This window comes from Molothrus ater, chromosome W, assembly GCF_012460135.2.
Source record: "Molothrus ater isolate BHLD 08-10-18 breed brown headed cowbird chromosome W, BPBGC_Mater_1.1, whole genome shotgun sequence".
In the NCBI taxonomy this organism is placed as follows: Eukaryota; Metazoa; Chordata; class Aves; order Passeriformes; family Icteridae; genus Molothrus; species Molothrus ater.
Genome location: NC_050510.2, coordinates 5151940 through 5175159, shown reverse-complemented (window position 1 = coordinate 5175159; position 23220 = coordinate 5151940). Strand labels below are relative to the sequence as shown.

At 46.8% G+C, this 23220-nt stretch overlaps 1 protein-coding gene across 7 annotated transcripts in view; it reads left to right on the top strand.

The window, feature by feature from the left end:
• The window catches only part of LOC118701496 (E3 SUMO-protein ligase PIAS2-like), a 71796-nt gene that overhangs the window by 30847 nt on the left and 17729 nt on the right, over window positions 1-23220 (top strand). For all 7 annotated transcript variants that reach the window (XR_004982529.2, XR_004982530.2, XR_008508916.1 and 4 more), the window contains exons 3-6: window positions 365-449; window positions 1081-1131; window positions 1252-1342; window positions 22873-23007. Coding sequence is in view for 4 of the 7 variants with exons in the window: in XM_036406141.2 (XP_036262034.1) it covers window positions 365-449; window positions 1081-1131; window positions 1252-1342; window positions 22873-23007 (362 nt within the window). In the remaining 3 variants the exon portion in view is untranslated. The remainder of the gene's footprint in view (window positions 1-364; window positions 450-1080; window positions 1132-1251; window positions 1343-22872; window positions 23008-23220) is intronic.

Here is a 23220-nt window from a genome sequence, read left to right as displayed (position 1 = left end):
TTCTGGTGTACATTCTCTTCTTGTAGTACATTAAAATAGTTGTGTTATGATTTGGTGTGTGTTTGTTTGCACCTTTCTCTTTTAGGAGAAAGGATTATAATGCTGTTTGACAAGCTTCTTTAGTAGTGAAGTGTAATGTGATATTAAGCCATCTGAATATAGTTGAATTAATTATTTGTTCCATTCTTACTTCTTGATGTTTTTTGTTGCATGCAGTTCAACCACAGTTTGAATATAAGTGACTTAAGCATCATTCCAAAAAAAAAAAACCAAAAACAAAACAAATCCCTCAACTGCAGATCCTTTTTTAATCAATTTCTTTAATTACCATGGTTAAAACTCTTTTGTGTCTCTCTCTTTGTAGTACAGAGCAGTATTCAGAGGTTCCAAGAGAAGTTTTTTATCTTTGCTTTAACACCTCAGCAGGTCAGAGAAATCTGTATTTCCAGGTAAGAAGAGTGTGGCATAGTCTAGGTAAAATTTTGCAAAATTTCAGGAGAAAGTGTGGGGTTTTTGGTTCATTTTTATGCAGCACATAAAGCTTGCAGATGCTGAATGATAATCCTCACTGAAGTTACTCTGAGTTTAACTGTTCTGTTTTCTTCAGGGACTACTATGCACAGAATTTATGTGTATTTAGGGTAAAACCTACCCCATTAAAGAGTTAACGATTACTCTGTTCCAAATAATTGTCACTATTTAGAGAAGTGGTGAGCTTTTCTTCCCTGCATGTTTCCTGACTGCAGGAATAGAAGGATGCTTTTTTGTCACAGGATTCATATTGTTATGTTGTTGCAAGACCTATGGTGTAAGCCAAGAGGGTTTTTTCTTCTCTGGCAAAATCATATTTAATTGTTACTATAAACTCTTGACAGAGGATGCTGATCTTAAAGTCCTGTGTAACTTGCAGTAGGTAAACAAAGGTGTTGCCTATAAGACTTGTTCATAGCTCAATAAAAGAAAAATAAGAGCAAAGTTTAGTGATGTTGGGGCAGGTGTGCCAGTTCTTTCTCCGTATGACTGGAATATGAGACCTGCTGTCTAAATGGATACTTATCTTTTTATTTCTCTTTGTCACAGGGACTTCTTGCCTGGGGGCAGAAGAGATTACATAGTCCAAGTTCAGCTAAGGTACCTTTTTCATAGTGTTCTCTTACAACTTTTTATTGGCTAATGTAACATAAGATGTTTGTGGGGACATATAAATGTGGTGACACTTAAAAATTATGCTTTTTCTTTTTGGGGATATAGGTTATGCCTAGCAGAGACAAGCTGCCCTCAAGAAGATAATTACCCTACTAGTTTGTGTATTAAAGTAAATGGGAAGCTGTTTCCATTGCCGGTAAGCTTGTTTGTATGACTTGTGGTGTGTGTGTGTTATCTGTAACATTAGCTTGCTAAAACAGTCAAGCTGTTTATTATCACTTAAATTTCTCTGGCTACTGTTAGGTATATAGTTTGTATGTTGGCTGTGTGAGATAGCCATTACTACTGTTAATCATGTTACAGACACTGCATGGAGTAATTGTGTTTTAGCCACCTATAACAAACCTAATCTATTGCAGTTAACAAAATATATCAAAACCAAACCAGTGTCTGCATGAAGAATCCTCCTTCTAGGTATTCAAATTTAGTTTGACTTGCTTGGTAGTAGCCCTCACTGTTTGGGCTGTTTATATTTGTGATTGGCTTGAGTTCCTTCTTGTTGCAAGAGAATGGTATCACCTTCTTGTGTACAAATTTGTATGCTGCTCTGCATCTGTCTGGTTAGTGCAGAATTCATTGTGTGAATGAAGAACAGACACGTCTTAGGGTTCTTAGCATTTCCTGATACTAAAACAGAACAGTGTTGGAAGTCATACACTTCACTGGTATCTGATGTTTAAAAACTAGTACATTGGCATGGTCATCTCAAGGCATAATATATATACATATATACAATAAGGTAAAAGCACCTCATTTTTCTTATAAAAATCTCTGGAATGGGTATCTCTGTACAATAGAATAGAGAAACTCTTATGTAACCTGTTCTGAAATGGTTCTGGAAGCTACTGAAGATGGAAAAAGTAGTAGTACTGAGGTTTTTTCTTCAGCAGTGGGTTTGGAAAAATGCTGTGTGGAGAGAGAAGGTATGAACCCTCTTTTTTATAATGTCTGTCACCACCTTGGTGTGTCAGATGTATTGTCCTGTATGCTCCCTCCTGCATTTGCAACCCATGACTGGTTTTTTTGCCTTTACTCATCTTAAATGAGACTCTTTAGCTTCTCTTCCTCCTACTTCTTTAGCCATTGCATCACTGTTCTTCTGTCTGTCTTCAGTGTGTAAGAAGGTTTCTTTCATATGTTTTCTAGTCAGTATTTTTTGCAAATGCCAGTTATGTTCTCTGATAAGCTTGAGGATTTTCTGTTGCCTTCTTGGGAAGGCCGCGGTGACCTGGTATTGGAGTCCAGCACGGCGATCCCCTCCTTGGGATCCCTCGGGGCCAGTAACGGACGCTGACACCAATGTGGTGGACGGTTAAAGGCGTTTATTGAGGGGTCTCAAGGGTATTTATGGACTAAGGGGTTTCTCTACGTCAGAAAGGGGTTTGGCTATACTTTCTAGGGTTAGTATGGAGTGGAAAGTTACTGGCATGTATAGGTTAGGGGGACTACATGTTTGGCTACATTCCAAGGGTGATCTTTATCTATGGGGAGAGGGGCAGAAAGAGTCCTGTAATTTTCCGTCACAGCCCGAAATCTTCCGAACGCCTGTCCCTTACCTACCACAATTTTCTCCTTTCTTATGCAGATTGTCTTCTTTTCTTTAAGCAAGGAACAAAAAAAAATTGGTCTGATATTATCTTATGGACATCAATGTCTGCTGATGCCTTGTTAATATAGTTTATGTCCTGCTATGCTGTCTTATGCTCTTCATTTTGTACATATGTCACAGTGTTAGCAAAAATTGTTTATAATCTTGGATTATTGCTTTGCTTTAGATCTAAATCCTGTAGGTTCTTCCTGCACATCAGGATTCTTTAATTTGTTCATCTGAACTTTAGGTGAGAAAGTGAATAAATTATTGCCTTGGCAACTTCCTTTCCTCTCCTTCAGTATGAGCTGAATGACAAATGCAATCTCAGTCCAAGTACTTCTGCCAACATTTTCTGTTGATTTTTGTCACTGTCTGCATCCCTCTGGTGGTTCCTTTCTGTTGCAGGAAATGCAAGATAACTTCTTTGTCTCAAAGACCACTATTGTCCAACTCAGTAGTGTTGGTGTTAATTAATCAGTGATGCCAGCCTCTATTGCCAACTTGCACAGTTCTTAAGTGAGTACTGTTCTGCCTTTCCCTAGTATAGAAGTTCACGCCTCTGCAGATGTCTGTAAATTATACTTGGTTGTTTCCTTGTCTGCAGTCCTCACCAGAAACTTCAGAAAAATGCTGCCAGTGTACCAGTACTGATTCAGGTTGTGCCAGCTCATGTTAACATGGTATTTCCTTGTATTCATACAACTATCTGTGTCCTCCTTTTATAGTGTTGGTTCTGACTTAAAAGGAGTAGAGTCTTGCATGCTGCTATCTTGGTAAGTAACAAGGTTTTTATATATGATGAACTAAAAATGCAAGAGTTGGATGGTGGGTGCTGCTGCCTATTATCTGTTCCCAACAAACCTCTCCTGTAGAAAAGCAGGTTGGGTTAACATTCAAGCAACACAGTCAGATCCACACACAACACTCACCACAGCTGGCTCAGCGAGAGAGGCAGAAGGCTCTTTTGAGGGTATGTTCCAGCAGAGGTTTATTACATGGAGGCTGAAGGAAACCCAGGCAAAAGAGAAAGAGCATGTGCTCTGAACAGTTTAAGAATGGGAAAGGATGAGAGGGTGGAGCTAAGGGCAGGGCAAAGGGGATTGGTCTCCAGGGGAGAGGGGGCAGCCACCAGGGGTACCCAACCAATGCAGAAACAGAGAAAGGAGAGACCAGGGTAGGTTGTGAAATATAGAGATCAGTGAGAGAGAGGTCCTTGGGAGAGTCTTGTCTTTTCCCACAGGAGGAATGAATTCTATGGTCTTTCCAGGGCAATGTACTTGGGAATTGGCTGAGGAGAGTTCATGGGATGCTACAATGAACTACAGCAGGTGGTTCTCCTGTTGATGATTTTGTAGGCAAGACAGAATGTAAAAGTTCAAAAGGTAATTTGCTTTTCTTAGGGAACATCCATAAACCACTGCAGGTCTCTTTCAAAGGACAAAATCAAATATGTCAGGTGTGACCGTGTTCACAGGGGTTCTTGGATGAGGGAAGAGATGAGAATGTTGACTCCATGTTCAGAAGGCTTGATTTATTATTTTATGGTATATATATGTTACATTATAACTATACTAAAAAGAAATAGGAAAGGAAAAGGTTTCCTCAGCAGGCTAGCTAAGAATAGAATAGAAAAGAATGATAACAAAGGCAGCTCTCTTGGACTCTGTCCGAGATAGCTCGGTCCTTGATTGGCCATTAATTATAAACATCCAAGATGGGCCAATCACAGGTGGACCTGTTGCATTCCACAGCAGCAGATAACCATTGTTTACATTCTGTCTCTGAGGCCTCTTAGCTTCTCAGAAGGAAAAATCCTAAAGAAAGGATTTTTAGTGAAAAGGTGTCTGTGACATGTCACCTTTTTTTATTTAGTTAAATTAAAAAGAAAAGTGTTTCTAATTTTCTCTGCTGGGCACATGCAGAGGAAAGGACAAACACCTGACAGGTTATCTGTTGCCAATCAAATTTCACTCAAGTGCTCCTGTGGAATGAACAGGGAATTTCTTCACCTGTAGAACATAAAATTCTATCATATCACTAAAACAATTTTACAATATAAGAAAATGCAAAAACAATGCAAAGAAAATTCAAGTCCAAGCAGCTGAGCTTCAGGAAAAGTCCATGGTCTGAAGATGTTCCTCTTTGCCATATCTGAAAGTTTCTTTTGGTCCTGAAACAGGCTTGCTACAGAAAAATCCATCAATAGTTATCAAAAGTCCATTGACAGTCATCAAACAATTTCAAACAATTTTGAGAAGATTTCTGGAATGTCTTGGCCACAGCCCTTTATTGAACAACTTGGGCTGAAGCTAATTTTTGGCCCTTCGATGCTTCTGAGATGGTGCCAGCTCTTTCAACTCTTTTTATTTAATTTTTTTTTTTTTTTTTTTTTTGGAAAGAGCAGCAGCAGCAGAGGGGCCTGAGAGAGGCCCTGGGGGACCCTGGCCCATGTGGAAGGATCAGGAACCCCAGACCTGGCCCACAAAACGGTGGCCCAGGACCTGAAGGGGGAAGCGAAGCCCCCAAACCCAGCAGGAGGCCAGGAGGTGGCCCTGGTCCAGGGACCCAAGCCCAACAGCCCAGGCCCAGCCCATGAGGCAGGCTCTGCATTGTCACAGACCTGCACCCTGATGCCAGTACAGTGACAGAACAGGTGACCAAACGCTTCCTCCCCCCAAAATCACCGAGGCATGCCGGCAATGGGGGGACAGAAGCTGCCCCGAGGATCTTCATCTCGGGTCTGGGAATGTTTGTTCCCCATAGCAAACAAGCCATGATGGTTTTCCGCTGTTCCCTCTGCCTCTGCAATGCAAATGCAAAAGGTGTTCCTCCCATGGGCCTCCCGGTATCACCCCCACCGGGCTGGGGACCAAAGGCAGAACTTTTGGCACCCACCACCCCCTCGCTGCTGGGGCGCGCGAGGGGCGGCAGGGATTTCTGGAACCCCCAGGGAGGAACAACCGACCAAACACCCCCCAACCTGCCAAGAACGCTGAGTTTGAAAGCAGGCAGCCGGGCTGCACTTGCACTCAGCTGTCGGGCCATGCCTCCTCCACGGAAGGAGAGGCTGATGCCCTCTTCCCCTGTCCCAGCTCCCCCCGCAGGGGCAGCCCCGGGACAGCCTGGAATACTCGGAGGGGAAGTCACGCTGGGTGCCGGAGCCGCCGCTGCAGCTGCTGCCGGCGGCGGCAGGACCGCGGGCAGCTCCGAGGGTCCTGCGGGCTCGGCGTCGTTCTCAGCAGCATCCTGAACTGGGACTGGTTTGGCAGAAAGCGGCAAAGCCGCCAGGGGGGCTAGTGGGGGCGGCGAGGCCAAAGAGAATGCACCCCCCGCCGGGCCGGAAGCAGCAGCTGCGTCGTCGTCTCCTAGCAACACCGGCGCAGCCGCGGGAAGCGGCAGAAGCGATGCCGGATCTCTGTTGCCTAGCAACACTGGCACAGCCAGGGGAAGCGGTGTTTCGGAGGTCAGCCGCGCAGGTGCAGAAGCTGGTGAAGCCATGGGCGGGGCTGCCCGGAGAGGCAGCCACGGGGAGAGCTGGAGCAGCCCCCCAGGCAGGGGAGGCGGCCCCGCGGGCCCCGGAGGCGGGACCTCGGGCACTGATGCCACCCCCAGCTCTGAGCGGGGCAGGGTCCAGGGGCCTGGCCAGGGCGGGGCCTGCAGGGCTGCCAGCGGCGGCGCCGCCCACTCATCATCCCCCGGAGACGAGGGGAGGGAAAAGACAGCTCCGTCTGAGCATGCTCTGAAAACGCAGGAAAAAAACTTCTTCTGCTGTGGGCGAAACTTCGCCCCCCCACTGCGATTCAGGGGGGCTGGGAAGCAGCAGATTGTCCCCCTACAAAGGATCTTCTCCCGCGAGAATTGGGGGGAACGGGGCTTGCCTTGTGCAGTTAGCAATCCAGGGAAAAATAGCTGCTCTCCATTGCAAAACCGGAAAAAGTCCGCTGAAAACTGGATAAATCCGGGGGTACCCGAACCCACTGTTCCAAACGACTTGGAAAATGGATTCCATGCACTCCCACACGAACATATCAAGGGCATACAGCACATCCATAAAAAACCCAAAGAGCTTTGCCCATCGAAAAAACTCATAGAAATGTCTCTCTAACAGGAGAATTCCGTCCTCTTCACCCCATTTTTGCCAGAGGGCAATAAGTCTCTCCTCTGAAGGGGAGAAAGGGACCTCTGCCTCTGTGGGAGGGGTCCTCCACATTTGCAGCCACAAACTGCGAAGGGCAGCATTTTCAGGAGGGGAAAAGCTAACAGTACCTTGTGACAGTGTCCAGGACTCTTTGGCCAGCTGCATGGTGCTGCTGAGCTTTCCGGACATCTTCCTGGCTTTTCAAAATGTTCTCTCTGTGGTCAGCCTTGCTGTGAACTCTGTCCAAATCAGGATCTTCAGTTCTTCAGCTCCTGGCTAGAATCCACTTCTGTGGTCACTTATGAGGTGACCATCAATGGCACACACTCGGGGTTTACCCAAGTGTAGCAATGCTCCTCTGGTGTCTCACCAAGTGATGATTTTCCTCTTCAGTCACTCGGGGTCACCAACTGTGACCGTGTTCACAGGGGTTCTTGGATGAGGGAAGAGATGAGAATGTTGACTCCATGTTCAGAAGGCTTGATTTATTATTTTATGGTGTATATATATGTTACATTATAACTATACTAAAAAGAAATAGGAAAGGAAAAGGTTTCCTCAGCAGGCTAGCTAAGAATAGAATAGAAAAGAATGATAACAAAGGCAGCTCTCTTGGACTCTGTCCGAGATAGCTCGGTCCTTGATTGGCCATTAATTATAAACATCCAAGATGGGCCAATCACAGGTGGACCTGTTGCATTCCACAGCAGCAGATAACCATTGTTTACATTCTGTCTCTGAGGCCTCTTAGCTTCTCAGAAGGAAAAATCCTAAAGAAAGGATTTTTAGTGAAAAGGTGTCTGTGACAGTCAGGGAAGGCTGGAAATAGCCAGATATAAAGAGCAATCATGTTTTCTGTTGATAGATTTTTCTGGCTATTGCAGGTAATACCTGCTTTGACTAATAAGGTTCTTGAAACAAGTGTGGAAGACTTAAAGAAACAAATAATGTTGGGACTTGCTAGCCACTAGATTTGGCAGCCTAACTAAACAGTGCTAGACCATGCTGGTTTATAGAATATTAAGCCCGATGTTTCCGGGTGGGGGGTGCCTGGCTTCGTCTAGCCCCCACTGCTGGACCAAAGGCAACGGCTGTGGCATTTTACCCCAGAGATACCTTTGGCCGGCTGGATGCTACAGCTAGGCACACAGAACAAATCCAGGCAAAGTAGGAACTCAGTTTACCTCTGGTGGAAAAGGTTCAGGTGACAGTGAAGAGAAAGGAGAGGATTCTATCGTAGAGTCTTAATCCAGAGTTTTATTGCAGGATGGTAGACCTCTGAAACAGCTCCCAATAGAACTCTCGGCCGCATGGTCTTGTCTCCTTTTAAGCCCCGGGGACAGGGGGAGGGGAAGGGACAGGTAGGGGCCAACCAGGTGTGAGGAGGGGAAGGCTCAAGGGATATAGACGCTTGGACAGGCCAATGAACCTGGACCTGAGGAGCATCTTTTGAAATTCTGCCAACCACACGACGCCCTTGCTGGAATGTTAAGATTGATGGACAGCTCTTAGGCAGGAGGGCAAAAGGGGGAGGGGGAAGGTTGGCACACCTGGGGGGGTTGGGATAGGTGAAATAGGAAATCACACTGCAACATCTCCCCCTAGTTTTGTTTAAAAAGAAGAGGACTGGGTTTGTGGTGCAGAATGCTTGCCAAACCATGGTTCGTAAATTGGTTCCTCCTCTACAGGAGGTTCAGTGCTTTCCACTGAAGTTTCCATGTCATCCATTGGAGCACTAAGGGCTTCTAAATGGTAAACTTCAAGAGGGGGAGATGAGCTTGAAATCAACTTGAGAACCATGCGTTTGACTAGTCCAAAAACAATGCTAACAACTACAACAACAATAACTAATATAAACAATACTAAAATTACAGTTTTCAGAATAGATCCCAACCAGCCCGAGAGTCCCCAGTCTTTGAACAGTCCACTCAGCCAGTCATCAGTTTCTCTCTTGATGTCTGAGGTCTTTTGCCAAGGTGCTCCATACGTGCTTTGGGTTGAGGGACTATGCAGGAGATCGCTGGTGGGAAGATCACAAGTAGGACGAGGAGCAGGCTTGGTCTCGTGGTGTCTTCAGACTACACACGAACCGTAGGATCTAAACTGGTACAAGGAACTTAAACATATTACAAACTATTCCAGATAGGAGGCTTAAATGGAATTTCCTCCAGAGAACGCGTGCGGCGTTTCCTTCTCCAGGCAGCATTGGCAACCTGGGGCGCTTCTGTCAATTTCTCTGAGACCTTGGGAACATAGGGCCTTACCCATTTGGAAGGAACCCACTTTAACCCAGAGGGGGTGGACACACAGGCGTATCCATGTCCCCAAGTAACCAACTTGTAAGGTCCCACCGTCTTCCAAGTCTCAGGGTCCTTTACTAAAACTGGAGGCTTTTCTTTCATCAACATATGACTGCTCCCCCCAAAGTGGTGCAGGATGGGCGGCTTCAGGCTGTCAAGGAACAATTCAGAAAATTAATTATGAACAGCGCCCTGGACAACCGGATGTGGGGGGTTCCACCTTCAGAACCTGTTGCTGCTGGTCCAGAACTCTTTTAATATTGCAGTGAGTCCTTTCTACAATGGCTTGACCTGTAGGGGAGTAGGGGATGCCAGTTTTATGCTCTACTCCCCATTGCTGCAGGAAGCTCCCGAACTCCTTGGATTTATAGGCAGGCCCATTATCAGTTTTCAACTCCTTGGGGATGCCCATGAAAGAAAAAGCCTGTAAGAGGTGCTTAATGGCATCATTAGATGACTCTCCTGTGTGGGCAGAAGCATAGACCGCTCCAGAAAAGGTATCTGTCGCAGACATCTTTCATGAAAAATCCTTTCTTAGGATTTTTCCTTGTGACAAGCTGCAGTTCAGCAACCAAAGTAAACAATGGTTATCTGCTGCTGTGGAATGTAACAGGTGATTGGTCTCCTGTGGGTGTTTGGATTTCTTGACCACTCATGGCAGAGCTGGCTCTTGCTCTGTCTGAGACACAGATCTTTGTTATTCATTCTTTTCTATTCTTAGCTTAGCTAGCTGCTGAAGAAACTTTTCCTTTCTATTGCTTTTTAGTATAGTCTTAATGTAACATATATCATAAAATAATAAATCAAGCCTTCTGATCATGGAGTCAACATTCTCGTCTCTTCTTCATCCTGAAAACCCTTGTGACCACAGTCACAATTGGTGACCCCCGACTGAGGAGGACAATCATCACTTGGTGAGACCACCAGAGGAGCATTGATGCACTGGGTAAACCCTGAATGTGTGGCATTGATGGTTGCTTCACAAGTGACCACAGAAGTGGATTCTAGCCAGGAGCTGAAGAACTGAAGATCCGAATTTGGACAGAGTTCACAGCAAGGCTGACCACAAAGGGAACCTTCTGAAAAGCCTCCAGGAAGATGTTCGGAAAGCTCAGCAGCACCGTGCAGATAGCCAGAGAGTCCTGGACACTGTCACAAGGTACTGTTGGTTTTTCCCCTCCTGAAGATGAGGTCAGTCGCAGTTTGTGGCTGCTCATCTGGAGGACTCCTCCCCTAGAGGATGAGGTTCCATTCTCCCCTTCAGAGGAGAAACTTATTGCCCTCTGGCAAAAATGGGGTGAAGAGGACAGAATTCTCCTGTTGGAGGCAGATCTCTATGAGTTTTTTGGATGGGCAAAGCTCTTTGGTTTTTTTACGAATGTGCTATATGCCCTCGATATGTTTGTCTGGGAGTGTATGGGCTCCATTTTCCAATTCTTTTTATACCGGGGGTTCGGATGCCCCTCGATTTATCCAACCTTTTTGAAGCTCTTTCTAGTCTTGAAACGGAGAGCAGCTGTTTTTCCCTGGATTGCTAACTGCAAGGGCAAAGCCCCGTTCCCCCCAATTCCGGGGGAAGACCCTTTGGAGGGGGACGCTCTGCTGCTTTCCAGCCCCCCTGAACCACAGTGGGGGGGCGAAGTTTCGCCCGCAGCCAAAGTTTTTTTTACTGCGTCTTCGGAGCATGCTCAGACGGAGCCGTTTGTTCCCCCCTCCCGTTGCTCTCAGGGGGGATGGGAGTGGGCGGCGCCGCCCCGGCCAGCGCCGCGAGCACCGCCCCGGCCAGCGCCACGGGCACCGCCCCGGCCAGCGCCGCGGGCGCCGCCCCAACCCGCCCCGCGGGTGCGGGCGGTTCCCCCCGCGGCCCGTCCCGCGGCCGCCCCTCCGGGGGAGCATGTGGGCGCTCCAGCCGCGGTTCCACCGGCTTCCCTGCCTGCATCTATCTCAGAGACACCGCTTCCCGCGGCTGCGCCGATGTTGCTGGGCAACAGCGATCCACCGCTCCCCCCGGCCGTCCCGCCGCCTTCTGCGACTGCGGTTCCGCGACCGATGTCAGAGCCCAGCGCAGAAGAAGCTGCCGACCCCGTGCCGCCCCCGCCGCCCCCGCCGCCTCCCCAGGCGGCCCCGCTGCCCGCCCCTGCGGGGACTCCGTTCTCCATGTCCGCGTCAGAGGCTGCCTTGGAGCCGGCGGCAGCAGCAGAGGCGCCTCCTGCATCCAGCGTGACTTCCTCCCCGAGTTTTTCGGGTTGTCCCGGGGCTGCCCCTACGGGGGGAGCTGGGACAGGGGAAGAGGGCGTCAGCCTGTCCTTCCGTGGAGGAGGCATGGCCCGACAGCTGGCTGTGGGCGCAGCCCGGCTGCCTGTTTTCAAGATCAGCATACTTGGCGGGTTGGGGGGTGTTTGGTCCGGGTTTTCCCCCTGGGGGATGCGAATCTCTCTGCCGCCCCTCGTGCGCCCCAGCGGCGAGGGGAAGGTGGGTCCCGAAAGTTCTGCCCCTGGTCCCCAGCCCAGAGCGGGTGGCGGTGGTGCCGTGAGGCAGATGGGAGGAACACCTGGTGCATTTGCATTGCAGAGGCAGAGGGCACAGCAGGAAGCGAGCATCGCTTGTCTGCTGTGGGGAAAGGACATCCCCAGACCCGAGACGAAGTTTCTCGGGACAGCTTCTGTCTTCCCATTGCCGGCATGCCTCGGTGATTTTGGGGAAAGGAAGCGTTTGGTCACCCCTTCTGCCATTGTACTGGCAAAAGGGTGCGGGTCTGTGCCAATGCAGAGCCTGCCTCGGGGGCTGGGCCTGGGCTGTCTGGCTTGGTTGCTTGGGCCAGGGCCACCTCCCGGCCTCCTGTTGAGTTTGGGGGCTTTGCTTCCCCCTTCTGGTCCTGGGCCACCTTTCTGTGGGCCAGGTCTGGGGTTCCTGATCCTTCCACATGGGCCAGGGCCCCCAAGGGCCTCTCTCTGGCTCCTCTGCTGCTGCTGCTGCTCTTTCCGACAACACAAAAAAAAAAAAAAAAAAAAAAAAAAAAAAAAAAAAAAAAAAAAAAAAAATTTAAATTGAATAAAAAAGGGTGAAAGAGCTGGCAGCAGCTCAGAGGCATTGAGAAGCCAGGGATTGGCTTCAGCCCAAGTTGTTCAGTGAAGGGCTGTGGCAAGACATTTCAGAAATTTTCTAATTTTCTCAAAATTGTTTGAAGACTGTCAATGGACTTTTGATAAATATTGATGGACCTTTCTGTAGCAAGCCTGTTTCAGGACCAAAAGAAACTTTCAGATATGGCAAAGAGGAACATCTTCAAGCCATGGACTTTTCCTGAAACTCAGCTGCTTGGACTTGAATTTTCTTTGCATTGTTTTTGCATTTTCTTATATTATAGAATTGTTTTAGTAATATGATAGAATTTTATGTTCTACAGGTGAAGAAATTCCCAGTGCATTCCACAGGAGCACTTGAGTGGAGTTTGATTGGCAACAGATAACCTGTCAAGTGTTTGTCTTTTTCTTCGGCATGAGTACAGCAGAGAAAATTACAAACACTTTTTCCTTTTAATTTAACTAAATAAAAAAAGGTGACATGTCGCAGACATCTTTCATGAAAAATCCTTTCTTAGGATTTTTCCTTGTGACAAGCTGCAGTTCAGCAACCAAAGTAAACAATGGTTATCTGCTGCTGTGGAATGCAAAAGGTGATTGGTCTCCTGTGGGTGTTTGGATTTCTTGACCACTCATGGCAGAGCTGGCTCTTGCTCTGTCTGAGACACAGATCTTTGTTATTCATTCTTTTCTATTCTTAGCTTAGCTAGCTGCTGAAGAAACTTTTCCTTTCTATTGCTTTTTAGTATAGTCTTAATGTAACATATATCATAAAATAATAAATCAAGCCTTCTGATCATGGAGTCAACATTCTCGTCTCTTCTTCATCCTGAAAACCCTTGTGACCACAGTCACAGGTATCTACACTAACATGAACGTATTTCTGCCGTCCAAATGACTGTATGTGTGTAACATCTGTTTGCCACAGTTCACAACTGTTCAGCCCCCTTGAGTTTGCTCCCGTACTCACTGTAGGGAGTGCATGTTGTTGGCAATTTGGGCATGTGTCCACAATCGCCTTGGCCTGTTCTCGAGTGATGTGAAACTGACGAACTAGGCCAGGTGCATTTTGGTGGAAAAGCTGGTGGCTGATTTTTGCCTGTTCAAAAACTTTTGGAAGAGTGGCCATCACTGCAGGTGCAGCAAGAGCATCTGCCCTTCTGTTGCCTTCAGCGATAAACCCTGGCAAGTCGGTGTGTGACCTGACGTGCACCACATAAAATGGTTGCTCTCGGTGGGTGACTAACTTTACAAGTTTTGAGAGCAATTCGAAAAGTGCGATGTTAGACACTTCTTGCAGTATTGCTTGATCTGCCCTGGATACTACTCCTGCCACATATGCAGAATCCGTAATCAGATTGAATGGTTCTGAGAACCTTTCAAAAGCACTAACAACAGCAGCCAATTCAGCAACCTGAGGTGAACCCTCCACCTCAGCAATGTCCGTCTCCCACTGCTAGGTTTGAGGATCCTTCCAAGTCATAACAGACTTGTGGGACCTCCCAGACGCATCTGTAAAGACAGTCAGAGCGTTTTTTAAAGGTCTCCTACTCAGAGCACTTCTCAATTTCAGAGTAAATTGAACATCTTGTTCGAACATTTTGTGGGCAGGTGGTGGACAGAAATTTGTCCTGAGTAGGAATCCAGAGCAAACTGCAACACTTCATTTTCTTGAAGCAATTGTTCCAATATTTGCATAGTATTTTGACCTGATTTTAACTCAATTGGAATGTGAATGCACTCAAAGTCACATCCTGCTAACTCCCTGATCCGGGTCCTTGCTTTCCGGATCAGTTCTGCTACCAGCTCCTGAGGCTTTGTCATTCTCTTGGACCTTTTGTGACTGAGGAAAACCCATTCTATGACCAAGAGAGGGTCCCTCTGGTCCTGGCCTTTTTTAGGTATGCCCTTTACCTTAGGTGTTTGTTTTTCCTCCCACTGGAAAATGATTCCATGGAGGTGTGGAAACTTACCTAAGATGATAAATTTGAATGGCAGGTCAGGCCGGCATCGGTGGGCCTGTCTTGTGGACATTGCAATCTGAACCTTTACTAGAGCTTTCCGTGCCTCTGGCGTAATAGACCTAGGAGCATCTGGGTCCTCTCCCCCTTTCAATAAATTGAAAAGAGTGGCAAGGTCTTCGTTAGTCAGACCGAGCCACAGCCTTACCCAATTTAAAGACCCACACAACTTGTGTACATCCACAAGGGTCTTGATCCTTGGATTGATTTCTAGTTTTTGAAGAACAATGGTCATATTTCCAATTTCTAGGCCCAAATATTTCCAAGGTGGCATCTTTTGAATTTTCTTTTCCTGGAGCTCGAACCCTGCAACAATCAATGCATCGATCGTTAGGTCAAGCACATGTGTGAGCAGATCATCATTGGGGGCACACACAAGGTTATCATCCATATAATGATAGATGATGGCCTTTTCTGCAGCTGCACACACTGGGGAAAGCAGGGAAGAGACATACCACTGCCAGATCGCTGGCGAGACCTTAAGGCCCTGAGGGAGAGCTGTCCAATGGTACCTTTTCATTGGGGCTTCCATGTTGATGGTGGGGACCGAGAATGCGAAACGTGGTGCATCATCAGGGTGGAGGGGAATATTGAAAAAACAATCTTTTATATCAATAACAGCTAATTTCCAATCCTGGGGAAGCATTGTTGGGGATGGCATACCAGGTTGGGGAGAGCCCATATCTTCAATGACATTATTAATTTGTCGGAGGTCGTGGAGGAGCCGCCATCTCTTTTTGTCAGCTTTCTGAATGACAAGCACTGGAGAGTTCCACGGGGACGTGGTCTCCACAATGTGACCCTTTTTCAGTTGCTCTTCCACTAGCTCCTCAAGCGCCTTTATTTTTTGTTTAATGAGCGGCCACTGTTTCACCTCAACTGGTTTGTCTGTTTTCCACTTCAATTTTTGGGTGGGGCGCTGTTGTTCAATGACCGCTGTACAAAAATCCTGTGGAGAGTCTGGAATATCAATTGTGACACCCCACTGGGCCATTAAATCTCTCCCTAACAAAGGTGCCAAATAATCTAACACAAATGGACGGATATTTGCCAATTGTCTGTTTGGTCCCTCGATTTGGATGATGCTTTTGGATTGTCTCGCCAATTGCAGGCCTCCTACACCTTGAACATGACCAGCAACGTTTTGCAAAGGCCAATGTGCTGGCCAGTCTTGTACTGGGATCACTGTGCAGTCTGCACCCGTGTCTACAAGCATCTCAATGCGTTTTGACTCCCCACCCCCACTGACATTGCACCATAATTTGGGTTTGTCTCTCCCAATAACTTGGACCCGGGCAACTGTAGGCCCTTGTTTTTCGGTGCCTTCAGGCAAAAACGGCACAGGGATAGCTTGTGCAACAATTTGTCCTTTAGGAAGAAACAGGGGTGGGGGGAAACAATGCAGCCCGGGAACGAATTGCTCAGGATGTGATGCTGTCATTCCTGGAGCAATTTCAATCTCATGTGGTGTGTGTTTGGTGTCCCCAATGACGATGTACTTACAGCTAATTCGGTGCCAAGTACCCTTCTGTTCTGGGTTGACAGAGACAAAATTCCCGTCCGTGTCTTTCAGGTGGAGTGGTTCTGTCAGCTGCAACCTGTAAGGCTCATTGACAGAAGATGTGGTTAACATAGGTTCACCTAAATCATAACAAAGGTTATTTTATTTCACTTTTAACAGTGGACCAGCACCCGTGGTCTTTGAAGTATCTGCTTCACTTACAGAAATAGCAATATTACCGCGCGCTTGGTTTTGCTTCCCTTATTCTCTTGGCCTGCTCTTTTTATGTCTGCACGCCTTGCAGGCCGGCGCTTCCCTTTTAGTTTTTTTGTTGTTGTTGACCCCCTGAGAGTGTGTGTAATTTTCCTCCTGTGCCATTTCTAAATTCATCAAATTGCTTTTTCAGGGGGCACTGGTTACTCCAATGCCCAAGGTTATTGCAAAGCAGGCATGGCTTTGTGGGGTCAACCATTGGTGGTCGTCGCTGCTGCCCAGGGTACTGCTGTGCTGAGGGAATGGGCGCAGGGCTGGCAACGGCGACACGCTGTGGTGGTCTTGACAGCAGCCTTGGTCTGGTGTCTTCAGCAACACTCATCAGAGGCACTTTCCTGTTACAGATTAGAAGCATATCTTTTAGTGTAGGGGGAGGTTCGAGAGGAAGGCTCAAAATTGCCGCTCGACACTGTTCCTTTGCATTTGTAAATGCCATTTCCTCTAAAACCTCTTCCCTTGCATTCTCTTTTTTAACTTGGATTTCAATGGCTCCAGTTAACCTTTCTACAAATTTCAGAAAAGGCTCGGATGGTAGCTGCTTGATCTTACTGTAGGGCTCAAAAGGCCCCTCAGGTTGGAGGGAAAATAATGCTTTTTCAGCTGCTTCTTTTACTTTCTCGAGTGCTACTGCAGGAATTACAGTAGCTTGGATTGAGGGTGCAGACCACTGCCCTTCACCAGAGAGATGCTCAATGGTAATTGGCATGCCATTGCTATCTTTCGCTGTGTTTGGATCAGCATGCAAGCCTGGGAGAGCCTCCTTTAACAGTTGTTTCCATGCTAATTCCCATAATTTGAATTCTGTAGAGGACATGAGGCATGAGAAAAGCTGTTTTAAATCATGCAGGATTACCACAGTTCTACTCAATTCAGAATTTAAAAGGCCACGGAAATATGGACTGTGTGGGCCATACTCCCGGTGAGATTTACAGACCTCTTTAATCAATTGTCATCCGAAAGAGCTCCAATTAGCAGTTGGGGCTGCTCCTCCTTGTGCTGCAGGCTTATACGAAACAGGGGCGAATGACAAAGTGGGACCCTGTATTGGGTCTGCAGCTTCCTGCCCTGTATCCCTTGCATTGGAATTATTGGGAAAACAGAAGTAGGTTTGGGGACCTGCAGTGGGTGTGGCCCCACCGTGGGAACCCGGGGAGGGGGCGGGGATGCAATGGGAACAGGGGGCGGAGACAGGGAGAAGGCAGGGGGCGGGGAGACCTGGTGACAGCCCATCGGCAGACGCCCCCTGGGAGGAGTAGAGGGGCGCAGCTGAGGGTACAGCAGGTGAGGGAGGGGGAGGGAAGGTGTCACGAGGAACAGGAGGAGAGGGGGATGGGGAAGGAATTTTGGGATAGTCAAGGGGATTTGGGAAGAAGATGACCAGGTTTGGGAAGGTGCCACGTGGCATCCTCCATCTTGGGTAGCCCCTGGGGACTGGGAGCCATTTTGGGGATCACTGCTCTCCGAAAAACTAACATGTGCTCTGGGATTCAGAGCAGGGGAAGCAGGGTTTTGGGATGGGTTCCACACGACCTGGCCAGGTCCTTGTGGACAAGGGAACTCAGGCATTTTAACCTGCACTGGGAGTCGACTTCCCAGCGCATGAGCAGGATTTGCTCTCTTTAAAATACCAAGTTTTGGGGTAGGAGGTTTAGGGCTGGAAGGGGTAGGAACAGGGAGAGCAGAGGTACGTGGCTTGATATTTGACTTTTTCTCCAATTCACTTTGTTTGAGCAATGCTGTTCGAATATGTAAGCTCCAGAACACAAATTTAGCTGAGGATGTATTCCCAGACTGTCCTAAGGTTATCAATTCTTGCCCTACTTTATCCCAAAATTGAATTTTGTGGACTTCCTCAGGAGAAGTTTGTGGGAAGTGTAGAAAAAGCCACCTTATAAACTGTTTCAATTTTCCTTTAGAGAACTTTACATTTGCACTAACTAAAATTCCAACAATACGATAATACACTCCTTTTTGTGCTGTGCTTTACTTTGAGCCCATCTTAGATGTAAATGGCACAGAACAAAGTCCCGCCGACCAAATACAAAGCCAAACTCAGCTACCGATTTCTAAAAAGACCACGGTTGAAAAGCGATAACGACCAGACGAAAGCTTTTACAATGCAGTTGTGTATACTGCTTTTAAAACTGCCGCGGCAGCAGCAGGGAAACGGGACCCGCCCCGGCCGCGTGGAGAGACAGACAAAGCCTCCCCCGCGTGAGAATGTAGCCCCGCCGCGCCACGTGGCGAGCCGAAACTGGGGCCGCCCCGCACTGCGTGTAGGGAGCACCCCCCGCCCCCGCGCACTGAGAGAGAGCAGCCCCTCCACACCGAGAGCTGAGAGAGCTCCCCCCCGCACCAAGAGAGAGCAGGCTGCGCTGCCGAGCCGGGGGGAAGGGCAGGAAGAGCTGTCCCGCTCCTCTGAGCCGACGGCGCGAATTCTAAAAGCGGCGAAAACACGCCGCAGAGTTAAAGCTTTACACAGGGAACCGCCTTAGCTCCACAGGGCTGCGCAGCCTAAATACAAGAGCAAAAAAGAACAAGTCTCACAGCAGAGACGGAATTTGAGCTTCTACCCCCCCAAGGAGCAGAAATACTCACCGAAATCATAGCTGTTGCTGGCAGTCAGGCAGGCTGGTCTCTTCACTGAATAGGACCCCTTGGGCAGGAGGGGCTCCCATATTCTCCCCTGGAAAATTCGCTCACCAGAAAGGAGCTGCACTTTCCAGAGGCGCAATGCGTTCCTCGAGGCTTCTTGTGGGTTCAGTCCCAAAGTCTCTCTGGAGAGCTGTGCAACCACAGCTCTTCCAGTGGAAGCAAAGCTGCTGTAACGCTTTTCCAAGGTTCTGAAGTTCCTTCTGGGGCTGCAGGTTCGTGCAGCCACACGTCTGGGCACCAATATATTGAATATTAATCCCGATGTTTCCGGGTGGGGGGTGCCTGGCTTCGTCTAGCCCCCGCTGCTGGACCAAAGGCAACGGCTGTGGCGTTTTACCCCAGAGATACCTTTGGCCGGCTGGATGCTGCAGCTAGGCACTCGGAACAAATCCAGGTAAAGTAGGAACTCAGTTTACCTCTGGTGGAAAAGGTTCAGGCGACGGTGAAGAGAAAAGGAGCGGGTTCTATCGTAGAGTCTTAATCCAGAGTTTTATTTCAGCATGGTAGACCTCTGAACGTTGTAACAGCTCGCAATAGAACTCTCGGCCGCATGGTCTTGTCTCCTTTTAAGCCCCGGGGACAGGGGGAGGGGAAGGGATAGGTAGGGGCCAACCAGGTGTGAGGAGGGGAAGGCTCAAGGGATATAGACGCTTGGACAGGCCAATGAACCCGGACCTGAGGAGCATCTTTTGAAATTCTGCCAACCACACGACACCCTTGCTGGAATGTTAAGATTGATGGACAGCTCTTAGGCAGGAGGGCAAAAGGGGGAGGGGGAAGGTTGGCACACCTGGGGGGGTTGGGATAGGTGAAAAAGGAAATCACACTGCAACACTGGTTGAGATAGGCAAGCAGAGTGTTCTTAACTCCTGGAAGGCCAGGAAAGGAAGGTTTTAACTTGTTCTAGGAGTACAAGATCGAATCTGTTCTCAAGGTCATTGTGGAAGAAAACATCAAAAGCTTGACTGAAATGAAGCATGTGCACTGCAGGGTCTCTCTCTAAAAAAAAAAAAAAAAAAAAAAAAAAAAAAGAAAAAAGTTGAGAAATATGAGAAATACAAGAGAACTTGCATTCTTTCTCTCTTGAAGGAAACGTGATTTCATTCTTAGGTTGGAGGCCAGCAGTGTTACTGTGGCTGGTACAGTATGGGGGGAAATACTCTCCTGAATATTGCAGGAATGATGTGTTTGTCCACATAAGCTGATAATGTCACCATAGTAGAGAAAGGCCTACTACACCAAAGCAATGGGGATATATACCCTATAAATGGCAGCAGTTCTTACCTCTGATTAAAGAAAAGGCAAATCATTTATTCTTTTAAATGTGAAATTATCAGTAGTTTCTTTAAATCTGCTGCCTCTTTGTTCTATGATGAAGTGCACATGGTTAGGTCCCTAGTAGCTACTGGGTCACTCATCTGGGGTAAGAACAATAAAAGGCAGTGATTATCCTATGGTATACTTGTCTTGTTAGTGGATGTCCTGGTTTAGGGAAAATTTTGGGAGGAAACCTCCTAAGGAGTCTCCTCTAAAAAGTAGATTTCAGTGGCCCCTTCCACAACTGGTTCAGGAGAATAATATCCTTGGAGAAAAGTGGAAAAACTGTTTTATTAACAAGCAAAGTATTCACAAGCATGAAAAAGGAATAATATTAAACAGTAAAACCTCTCACTGTTCTGAAGAGATGGCAAATTCAGAAAATCATTCTGTAGTTCAGAGAGAGTCCTCCGGTGCTGGAATGCAGCATCCTGGGCCCCTGGTGGGCCACAGGTGTTAGCTCCCAGTGTTATTCTGGGTTTTCAGTCCAGAGCAGATTGAAACAATGATATGCGAAATAAGGACTTTACAATTAAAATTGTAAAGCAGGTATGTTTTATTCCAGCTGGGACACATGGGAGATATTTCCACCAAAGACATGCCTGCCTGTTGAGACAGATTTCAGGTTTAAATACACATTGATCCCCCAAGCCCATGCCTCCCTGCCTGCCCATTTCCCGCCCAGAGTCTTTGGTGGTGCCATGCCTCCTGGTGGTCGTGGGTGGGAGTCTTTGATGAAGCAACATCATCTTCTTTGATGTTCGCGGCTTGACCCTTTCTTCTGGGCAGGTGCAGTGGAGGTTTGGCTTTCTCTCAGGTCAGTTTGTCCTGGCCAAAACCAGGAGCCTGGTTCTTGCTGGCTCCTTAAACAAAAGGTTCTGCTTTATGGGTTTCAACAATACCTGAGTCTTGCTTTACTGAGTGTTGGGGTTTTTTTTAATCTTTATGGCCTTTACCTGGTAACTAAATTCTTATGTATTCTGTTACAAGTTGTCTCTATCTAGCAAGTTACATTCCTATGTGTCCTGGGCACAAGCTGTATCTGCTTGCTAAACATTTTCTCTTTTCCCCACCACCTGCCTAAGTATATTATATTCCTCTAAAGTTCTGTCTTTTCATAAGCATATGTGTTTCCCATATCAACAGTTCCAGGAAAAAAGACACAGTCTTGGGAAAAATTTCCTTGCTGTAGCTTATGAGGAAAACCAGTGAAAAAACAAAGAAAAACTCCCTGTTTCTCCCTCTCTCTCTGCAAAAGCCAGGAACTCTGAGAGAGCACTGAGAGTCTTATCACTCTCGCTGTCCAAGTTCGGCAGCACAGTGAGAAAAGGAATTCCGGGGGAGTAAAGTGAAGCTTCTACAGACAAACTGCGTGCCACTGCTTCCCCCTCCCTTCACTCTCAGGTCTAGTCTTAAAAGCACAGAACTCAATATCCAGTATAAACAGAACAGATGATTGGGGATACAAGCATCATAAAGTCACCCTAGGACAGTGGAAGAGGCTCTTTATTTCTGGGTTTTATTTTCAGACTTAGGGTCTTTCACAGTAACTCTTTTCCCAAGCAATAGGCTGTGAATGTGTGTGTTTCTCTGGGTAAAAACATATATACATGTGAATGTTTTTACAGCATATCCTTTCTGGGAGTTTCTTGTATAGAACAATACCGTCTTTAACTAAATAAAATCTGGTGGTCAGTTCTGTGTAAGACATAGAGCTGTAATCTTTTATTGGCATTTTTCCAGTGCAGGATGAGTTTTTGAAATGAGTGGACTACAGGCTGTCTGTATGAACTCAGAACAGAGATTCTCAGTTCCTGTTGCAGACTGGCTTGCTTTCATCATGACAGATGCAGGGTGAGATGAATAAGCTGCAGTTAGGCCGTGTGCTCCTTCAGACAGCACAAGTACTTTTCTGCTCATGATACACTGGAGATTATGTGCTTGCCTAGAAGCAAAAGGGAACTGGCAGACTCCCGATTCAATTTGTAAACATCATTTACGAAATAAAACTACAGAGAAAAGTTGTCCAGGTTATGAAATTTTTCATCAAAACTGAGCAAACAATATCTAGTTTATTTTGTTTCTGCAGACAACAGCAAAGCCTATTATTCCCTGCCCATGGTGAGGGGGTTGAAACTAGATGATCTTTAAGGTTGCTTCCAACACAAACCATTCTATGATTCTATGATCTCTTAAATACAACTGATATTCCATGTACAGCCCTTCTTTAGGGACCTTGGCAGAGGACAGATGACAACTCGTAGCTAACTGGGCCAGGTGTAGTTGATGCAAGGCAAAGCAGGCACCAAGGAGATGTGGAGCTCTTGGAACAAGACTTGTTTTTTACTTAGAATCATTGAAGTATTTTCTGGGTGTGAAACACTGAGTTAACTCTTCATGACTTGCTGTGTTTGTCACTAAGGCTGTATCCTTGTGATGTTCCACTCTCTTTCAATGTGTGTGTATGTGGGAACAAACAAAGCATCAATATTACTTTTTATTTTTTCAGTGAACTTAACTGGACCCAAGCTGTGTTCTTTCACCTTTTCAGCATTTCTATAAAACCTCTTAAAACAAAAAATGCCTTATAATTGTGGTTGACTTATAGTGTTATACTGTCAAAGATTGTTATTTTTCAGATTGTGTTGGATTTGGTCTCCAGCCTAGAGATCCTCTAGGTTTACCTGCTTCCCTAAGATCTGTTTAAAACTTACAAGTCTCTGTCAGAAGGTTTCAGAGTGCAGCAGGGAGACTTGGTAACACATTAATTGTCCTTTCTTCCTATAGGGATATGCTCCACCACAAAAAAATGGAATTGAACAGAAGCGACCTGGTCGCCCCTTAAATATAACATCTCTAGTTAGGTTGTCATCAGCAGTGCCAAACCAGATTTCCATTTCCTGGGCTTCTGAAATTGGAAAGGTAATCTGCATGTTGTGTAGGATGTGGGAAGTTGTCTAAATAACCTCATCTAGCATTTCTTCTTTCGTACTGCCTGATGTTGCTGGCTATGCATACACCAGCAAGTGTTTAGTATTAGGTGGCTGAACTTATCAGTGCCAGGAAACAAAATTTGCTCCAGAACTATTGTACTTTTCAGTAACATAAATATGATTCACATACAGATAATAAAGA